We start from the raw sequence: 9034 nt of genomic DNA, 5'->3' as shown, positions 1-9034 counted from the left end.
GCCTGAGAGAGGAAGAGTGGGAGTAAAAGAGAGAAGGGGTTGTTGGATGGTGTCGTCTCGTCGAGGGAGCAAGAAAAACACGGGTAAATATGTTGCTGTGTTGGGTCAGCTGTGTCGGTATTCTTGCACGATCCTCGTGTACTATATCAATGCAGAAGTTTGAAGCATAGACGTCTATTACGTCTATGTTTGAAGTCGGTGAGATGTATATTGTCGGTCGGCCGACAAGTTTTTTTTTCCGCTACGAACTGTGACTCTTTATCCGCTGTGACGACTTCGAGAGTGACTACAACTAAAATACTTGTATTTCTCGAAGTTTCACTTTCCTATAATATCAGCTAAAGAAATCAGAATTTTAATATTTTGGGGGAAAAAATTCAAACAAGGTTTAAGAGTCAACAACGGTACGACAAATCGTCTTCTTTCTCTAATAATTTAAGGAAACGTCAAAGCTTCCGCGCTTCGCGCGAGAGGGGGAAACTGAATTCAGACAATTAGGGCTTAATAAGAGTCGAAAACGGTACAAAGATTCATCTTCTTTCTCTAATAATTTAAGGAAACGTCAAAGCTTTCGCGCTAAAGGGGAAAACTGAATTAAGACAATTGGGGCTTATTAAGAGTCGAAAACGGTACAACGAATCCTCTTCTTTCTCTAATAATTTAATGAAACGTCAAAACTTCCGCGCTTCGCGCGAGAGAGGGAAACTGAATTCAGATGAATAGGGCTTAATAAGAGTCGAAAACGGTACAAAGAATCCTCTTCTTTCTCTAATAATTTAAGGAAACGTCAAAGCTTCCGCGCTTCGCGCGAGAGGGGGGAACTGAATTCAGATAAATAGGGCTTAATAAGAGTCGCAAACGGTACGACGAATCGTCTTCCTTTCTCTATATTATGATGAGCGCCAAAAATTCCGCGCTTCGCGCGAATTGGAAAACTTAGACGAGTCAAGAACGATACAACGAATTGTCTTCTTTCTCTAATAATTTAAGGAAACGTCAAAGCTTCCGCGCTTTGCGCGAGAAGGGGAGACTGAATTCAGATAAATAGGGCTTAATAAGAGTCGAAAACGGTACGACGAATCGTCTTCCTTTCTCTATATTGTGATGAAACGTCAAAGCTTGCGCGCTTCGCGCTAAAGGGGGAAACTGAATTCAGACAATTAGGGCTTTTTGAGTCGAAAACGGTACAACGAATCCTCTTCTTTCTCTAATAATTTAAGGAAACGTCAAAGCTTCCGCGCTTCGTGCGAGAGGGGGAAACTGAATTCAGATAAATAGGGCTTAATAAGAGTCGAAAACGGTACGACGAATCGTCTTCCTTTCTCTATATTGTGATGAAACGTCAAAGCTTGCGCGCTTCGCGCTAAAGGGGGAAACTGAATTCAGACAATTAGGGCTTTTTGAGTCGAAAACGGTACAACGAATCGTCTTCTTTCTCTAATAATTCAAACAAAAATTCTGCTCTTCGCGTGGGAGGGGGAAGCTTCATTCAGACAAGGATTAAGAGTCGAGAACAGTAAACCGAATCGTCTGCTTTTTCTCATAATTGAATGAAACGTCAAAGCTTCCGCGCTATGCGCAGGGGGAGGGGGAGAAACTGCATTCAGACAAGGATTAAGCTTCCACGCTTCGCGCGGAAGGCCTATCACCCACACCCCCCCTAATGAGCGTGCTTCGCTTGCTCACTACCGCCCCTCCCTAAAATAAGATCCTAGCTCCGCGCCTGCATTAAAATATATAGCTATGATTGATGACTAAGTTGACGAAATAATTCGTATATTTGTGTCGTCGGCCCCGGGTTTATAGGGTTAAATGTGTAGATATTGGACTTTTAATTTTGTCGGTAATTGGTAGCTAGTTTTGTCGGTAATCGTTGGCCTCTACTCTTTTTTTTGTTGCTGTTTAATGGCGAAAGTAGGCACGTGCCCCCCCCCCCGGCCCTCCCCTCGCAGCATGGATCCTTGGTGCCACCTCACAAGCATAATAGGCCTATGTAACCGGCTCATCAAAACACGCTTGGCATTGCATTGCTATACTTCAACCGCGCATACAATTCATGTGCCTAATATTCTGTTATGAGAGTAAAAACATTATGGCCAAATTGTTAACACGAGACAGTGTCTTCTTCATAATATTTAGGTCTAATAATCCCGATACCAGTCACGTAGGCCTATTCAACGGTGATAGATTCAGCGTTCAGGTATAGTGATACCACTACTACTAATTAATATATTTTTTTACCCAGGGAAGTCATCAGCATCAAAGGTATTCTTCCTGAGGGCCCAGCAATTACTTGCCCCAGCAACTGCAGGTATATCCACTTACACCTGGGTGGAGAAAGGCAAAGGACGTTGGTGCATGCCAAGCTAGGATTCGAACCATCAACCTAGTAAGATTGGGAGTTAAATGAATTAAGCACTATAACGGCCACTATACACGAAACACCCACATGCCTATACATGCCCGCCCCTTTCTCCTCCCCCCCCCCCCCCTCCTTCTCCAGCCATGAATCCTGGATCCACCATAGTCAAATATTACGTCACCCCGAGCTTTAAAAGTTTTGCAAAGTTATTTAACAGGCCTACCTACAGTTATATCAATTTCTGGTATTATTTCCCAATGGGGGTTTGTGGTAGGGTCCATGATTTCCCTAGGTCACACGCATACAAACAGGGATTATGTAAGCACAAGTATAAATATGCATCTCTCTTAATTCGTTATTCAAGTGAAAGTGTATGTTTGCTGAGGAGTATTGATCCAGCCTCGCCCCATTGTTCAAACAAAATCTCGAGGAAGAGAGCAGCGCAGACTGGTACCAGATAAACCCAGTATATGTACGGCCAATGAGGAACAAATACTCTCAGCATTTATAAGGAGAGTGAGGAACTCTGCTTCTAGCATTTATGAAATAGTTCCTCGACCTGACGACTGCTACGGCCTAATTATGAGAGTATTGTGTCTTCTTCTCCTTCTCGGCTTTGCCAGCTTCTCATCGGCCCAAACCTTCGGGTTCCGTGGCTGTCCCAGAGTGAGCGTCGCTAGGGACTTCGACCTCGATCGCTACTTCGGTCTGTGGTCTTTAATTACGACGTCCTTCAGGAGTGATCTGACGTGTGTGACGGCGGAGTATCTACCAGGAGATGATGGTAGCATTCGTGTCATCAACTCGGGACGATCACAAGACGGAGATGTCACAAGTGATGAAGGGACTGCCTTTCAACCCGACCCAGAGGAGGGAGCAAAGCTGCAGATCCTGCTTTACAGAGGTAAGTGTTTTTTTAATAATGTTTACAATCTAATTTTATCTTATAAGATATAGATACATAACAACGTGAAATATGGATTTCTGACAAAAAAAAAATCACTTTCCAAAGGAGTGTGTTTTACACCTTGTTCCTCAAAAGTTTAAAATCTAGTATTACTAGTAAAAGAGAAAATGGAAATCACTAGGCCTTTTATATATATAATTGAATAAGACAGACTATACATGAAACATGGTTGCAACTCCGAGTTTCACGCCTTGCGAGCGATCGTCAGGCAACTGGTAGCATTATTATATATGTCACAACAACTTATGACAATGATGAATATTACAAATATCGAAGTACCGGTACGTAAAATTAACATTTTTTACAACTGCATATTATGATCATATTCAATTTTGAATAATATTAATGATATAGATCAATATAATATATACCGTATACCGTCCTTGATGATTGAATAAACTAATTTAGATATTACCCTAAATTATTTAAATAATCTTTCATATGAAAAAGACAATAAACAGAACAGGATGTGTTATCGAAGATCAACGAAATCTGTTTAAAATGTGATATTTGATTAATGTGTGATGTAATGATTATCAAGATTATCGATCTGAACTCTATAATATTCGTTATAATGTTCAAATTATCCTAATACTAATGATAACAATTTGATTGATATAGCCACGTGTAAAAACTAATGTATGTATAGATAATGTGTGGAAATATTATATGTTTACTATACCTCATTATTTTGTTTTTTACACTTTTTGTCGTGGTATTATTATTTACATGATTTACATGTTTATTGGATGTATCAATGATGTTACTGATGTTATTGATATGAATATTATTGTTACTAACAATAATAATAATAATAATAATAATAGCTAGTAATATAGCGCTTTTCAGGACCGAAGGCCCTCTCAAAGCGCTTTACAGATATATATATATATATATATATATTAATACTAATAATTACTATATTCCTATCTAATTATGCAGTAATAACCTATGATCTATACTTCTCTCGTCTTACAGGGCAAACACCACAAGATTATTGGTTCTCGATGTGGAATACGACAGCTATGCTCTTGTACACTCGTGTACAGAATACTTCTTTGGCTGGTTTAACATCCAGTCTAACTGGCTTCTCGCCCGTGATCGTATGCCATCCGAGGAAGTCATCGAGGGTGCTTTGAGGAAGTTCAGAGAACAGGGCCTCAACGTGCAAAACTTCAGGAGAACGAATCAGATGAATTGTGAGGAAGAACCACCACGCCCGTCAGAGGGGCCTGGCACTGAATGACCGCGTTCATCCGAAGTGCGGAACTGACAGACCACATCCCTCAAAGATTCCAAGAACTAACAGACCACTAACATAAGAATACCCACTAATATTCGACATTACTTGTTCCATGATGTTAACTTTTAATCAGAACAATAAATAACATAAAGGACAAATAATTAATTAGAATTTTTTTTTCTTCAAATCTTTAGATTCACTCTTATTCCTTTGCACATCGCAATGCTATTTAGCAATAACATTTTCTGAAAAGGAAACTGGTGTACCTTGTTATAAAATACTCTTCAATGGACGTCGGCCGTTGCCCCTTTTAAAACTATTTCAGCTGAAATTCATATAATGAAGTAGGCTCGTAATGTAAAAATTAAAAAATTAAAAAATTGTTGTTTTCCTATTTTAATTTTCGCTGGTATATATTATGTGATTATCATAACATTGTAATAAACAAATCATATTCACCAAGTAATTAGTACTGAATGATATTTTCTGTTCACGTTTCATACTTTAGCACTTTGATGAATCATGGTCACTTTAGCGTGATTTCTTAAACCAGAACTGAGGTCTGCCTGTAGCCACGGAAAGTTTCTATGACTATAAATACAACAATAAATGGATATTCAATAATATGTATTCTAACCTCAAAGGCAGAGAATAGACAAGAGAGAGATCGTTCAAGGGCTAAACAGATTAGATTAATTACGACGAATAGGGGAGTGAAAGATAGAAGAATGGAAATAAAATACCATGAAAGAATGACAAAGAAGAATACATTATTGTCTAGATAGTGAGAAAGGAGCAAGAGACTGATTTAGTAAGATAGAGAGAGAGAGAGCGAGAGAGAGCGAGAGGGGGAGAAAGAGGGAGGAGAATGGCTAGAGGAAAATATAGATATCGACATAATTATAGAGAGGAAAAGACGAATGGGAAAGAGAAAGTGAGAGACAGAGATAGACTGTCGAGAGGAAAGGATAGATGTCTATATAATGAGAAGGAAAGAACAGAGAGAGAGAGAGAGAGCAGAAAGATGGTGACAGAGAGAGAGAGAGGGGGGAACCTTGAGAGAAATAAAGACAATTTGAATTGCATGAAAGAGTGTGTATAGTTTGAAGAAAGAAAAAAACGAGGATAAAGGATAAAGGGTGAAGGATGCGAAAGAGTGGAATACGATAGAAAGTGAAAAGAGGGGTTGAGGGATGCAGCGTATATTAAGGAGATAGAAAAGAGCCAGAAAGAGAGAAAGCAGCTAGGCGTTGTGGCGTGCGCCTGTAATCCAGCTAACAGTGGAAGTTACAAACTAATTCAGCCGAGAACGCAGGTTCGAAACTGAGTCACGTTTTTCGGATGGTGACGTTAAAGGTCGGTCCCCAGACGTAAATAATCATATCTGATTGATACACGTCTGTAAAAACCCAATTACACACACACACACGCCAGAAAGAGATGAGATGGAAAACACAGAGAAATTTTATTTTATCAAATTGATCATTTATAAATTAGTTCAGTTTAATGATTAATCATGACCTAGAAGCAGTGTAGCTGAAATACAACCTGTCTTCTTATACACACAATGCATTGATAAAAACAAGGCCGAGGCAGATAGTTTATTTGTATTACGTCTATGGTTTATTTGACTTGGCACCACCTTCTCCTCGATCTAAAATTGAACGCATCGAAAAGGTAGTTTGTAGAATGTTGAGTGTCCTTCATTCTTCATTCTCATGACGTAATGACCGCTTGTCTGTAACATCTATCTTGTCATTCTGTGTTGTTTACATCTCTATACCACTGTGGCACCGCCCTACAAACACTTAGTCAATATGAAGAATGCCAGAGATACAGTGCTTCATTCACTTTAGTCTCAATTAAAACTGAAAAGGTTGAAGGTTCGAATATCTACCGGGTGCGTAAAATGTCCTTAGACGCGGCATCAGCTTAAGTACATCTCTCTCTCTCTCTCTCTCTTCTCTTTTTTGCTTTTCTCTCTCTCTCTATTTCTTTCTCTCGCTCTCTCTCTCTCTCTCTCTCTCTCTCTCTCTCTCTATTTCTTTCCCTCTCTCTCTTTCTCTCTCTCTAACTCTCACATGAACCACAAGCCCTTCTATTTATCTAGGAATAAATATACAAAATATAAAGATATAAAAACTAGGGTTGCATTTCCCGGAGAAAATAATTAAATGGAGAAAATTTCGGGCGAAACTTGTTTTGTTTTGCTCCTACCATGCACAATTGATGCACAGGACCGGCGAACTAATGTTTCTGAGTGAAAATCGCTCCCCCACTTTCTTACAATCCTGGATCCCCCTTCCCTTTTTTTAAAAGTTCATTACTCCCCTGCCTGCAAACAGGCGAGTGGTGAGGGGGGGGGGCGGCGGTAATGACGACGATCGCATTATCTAAACTTTGCTCCTTTTGGCCTCAGACAACAATACCGAAAAGATTTGCAATAGTGTTTCGTTAAATTACCGTGAAAGCTTGAGCTAGTCTCGTGGGTAGTATGTACTCGTGTTAGTGTACGAGGCTGTTAGTGGTGCCTCTGATTTTAAATTGATATTCAAACAGTGAAGGGAATACGATGCGAGTTTTCATCGCTCTTTTCATCCTCACCCTAGCCAGGTATTCTTCGGCTCAGGTATATGGCTACGGCAGGTGTCCCGACGTCCGACCCGTCGACGATTTCGATGTCCACCGCTACGCCGGGCGCTGGTACGAATTTGCTCGGTTCTACGACGCTCCCGAGGAAAGTTTTCGGTGTCAAACTCAAAACTACACTGTGAAAGCTGACTATCTCCTAAGCAATGAGTCGGGAGTTGATTCGTATGGACAGGGCTACTCGTTTCTCGTACGAATTTATAATCTATCTGAAGGAACACAGGCATACTATGTAAGTATTACAGGCTTCACTTCAAAAGAAATTATCTTTACAGCATTGTATATTATAAGCTAAATAGGCCTTTGAGAAAAATTGCCCGTTGCTTAGTGAGTGAGGCCAAGTGCCAAATTTACAGAAATTATAAATAAATTCAACATGCATAGAAAAGTGTCTTCCTACATAAGTGACGTAGCTGATGGGGTTGCATGGGGACGCGTGCCCCCCCCCCCCCCCCCATCGAGTGGTAAAAGAAAGGCAAGGCGAAAGAGTGAGAAACAGAGAGAGGGAGAAAGAGAGTTAGAGATGAAAAGGACGAGAAAAACAGACCCCTCCCTCGCCCTTCCAGGCTCCCCTAATCAGTAGCCTTGTTACGAAATTCACATTCCATTTTCCGAGTAGGGCCGGTCCTGTCCACCCCGATCATCTCCCCACCCCCATCAGTGGATGGACTCATACTACGCCGCGCCACTTTTATAAATTTAATTTCTATTTGCCAAGTTTCAAATCTTCATCTTTAGTCGATAACCAAATGAAAATATAATGCTACTGGCTCCTTTCTTTAATCATAATTGTCGAGTTTTAAAGTTCAAAAAGTTTTACAAGATTACTCATATTATGGTGAAGCATCTTGATTCTTTCCTCAATGTTTGTCTCTATTTTTTTAATTTTCAGACTACTCTAGCGAAAATCCTGTCAAATTCATAGTACCGTTTGTTGACTATGGGAAATATAGCATCAACCACGTCTGCAAAGAGTATCTACGAGGTCTAATCAACATCCAGTACAACTGGATCATCACCCGTGATCGTACGATGTCAGAAGCAGACTACGATGATGTCATGCGGTACCTCGACTCGGTGGGCATCAACGCGAAGGAATTCAAAAGGGCGGACCAGCGAGACTGTCCTAACTACCGCGACGATCGAGTTTCGAGTCGAATGGACGAACGCGACGTCGTGCGCACACTGTACAGTTGAACTGAAACTGAAATTTCGTAAAGGGCACAGTTTTTTTCCGAAACTAGTACACTGTTAGTAGTATGACGTACAATGCCAAGAAATAATTGAATAAAGTACATGTACTGAATTCTCTGAATAGCTTATGTTTTCCTTCTATATATTCCCTGTCTTATTGATTTGTTTTCCATTTTCAACCCGTAAAATAATGTATGAACACGTACCCCCCCCCCCCCCCCCCCCCCCCCAGTAAATCAATATCGGTAAAATAATATAACATCCGTTTTTGTGTTTTTGTTTACTGTTCGGTTCGTTAGTTGTTTGAGTAAGAGATTGGGCGGTTGGTTGGCTGTTTGGTTAGTATGTTGGCTGGTTGACTGGTTGGTCGGTGGGTTGGTTGGTTGGTATGTTGGTTGGTTAGTATGTTGGCTGGGGGACTGGTTCGTCGGTGGGTTGGTACCATGTTTGGTTGGTTGGTATGTTTGTTGGTTGTCTTGACTGGTTGGTCTATATGGGTTGGTTAGTGTGTCGGCTGGTTGACTGGTTGGTCGGTGGGTTGGTTGGTTGGTATGTAGGTTGGTTAGTATGTTGGCTGTTGGCTGTTAGTATGTTCGTCGGTGGGTTGGTACCATGACTT

The 9034-nt window shown here is 40.6% G+C and overlaps 2 protein-coding genes across 2 annotated transcripts; both read left to right on the top strand.

Annotated features, from left to right (window-relative positions):
- Positions 1-2846: 2846 nt before the first annotated feature.
- On the top strand, positions 2847-5034 carry LOC583808. The gene is made up of 2 exons (XM_783702.4): positions 2847-3266; positions 4308-5034. The coding sequence occupies exons 1-2, from the start codon at positions 2945-2947 to the stop codon at positions 4466-4468; spliced, it is 483 nt and encodes a 160-aa protein (XP_788795.2). The 5' UTR covers positions 2847-2944; the 3' UTR covers positions 4469-5034.
- A 2110-nt stretch (positions 5035-7144) lies between these two features.
- LOC100888528 (bilin-binding protein) lies at positions 7145-8618 on the top strand. The gene is made up of 2 exons (XM_003727710.3): positions 7145-7453; positions 8114-8618. The coding sequence occupies exons 1-2, from the start codon at positions 7145-7147 to the stop codon at positions 8144-8146; spliced, it is 342 nt and encodes a 113-aa protein (XP_003727758.2). The 3' UTR covers positions 8147-8618.
- Positions 8619-9034: the final 416 nt, after the last annotated feature.

The sequence above is a fragment of the Strongylocentrotus purpuratus genome, unplaced genomic scaffold, assembly GCF_000002235.5.
Source record: "Strongylocentrotus purpuratus isolate Spur 01 unplaced genomic scaffold, Spur_5.0 spur5_scaffold_16, whole genome shotgun sequence".
Taxonomy (NCBI): domain Eukaryota; kingdom Metazoa; phylum Echinodermata; class Echinoidea; order Camarodonta; family Strongylocentrotidae; genus Strongylocentrotus; species Strongylocentrotus purpuratus.
Note: the sequence above shows the minus strand (reverse complement) of the source record. Positions and strands in the feature narration are given on the sequence as shown.

Bases quoted from the DNA above. Each gene is read 5' to 3' on its own strand.
- LOC583808 (XM_783702.4), top strand. From the start codon at position 2,945: ATGAGAGTATTGTGTCTTCTTCTCCTTCTCGGCTTTGCCAGCTTCTCA. The intron at 3,267-4,307 runs GTAAGTGTTTTT...CTCGTCTTACAG, and splicing joins GCAGATCCTGCTTTACAGAG to GGCAAACACCACAAGATTAT.
- LOC100888528 (XM_003727710.3), top strand. From the start codon at position 7,145: ATGCGAGTTTTCATCGCTCTTTTCATCCTCACCCTAGCCAGGTATTCT. The intron at 7,454-8,113 runs GTAAGTATTACA...TTTAATTTTCAG, and splicing joins AAGGAACACAGGCATACTAT to ACTACTCTAGCGAAAATCCT.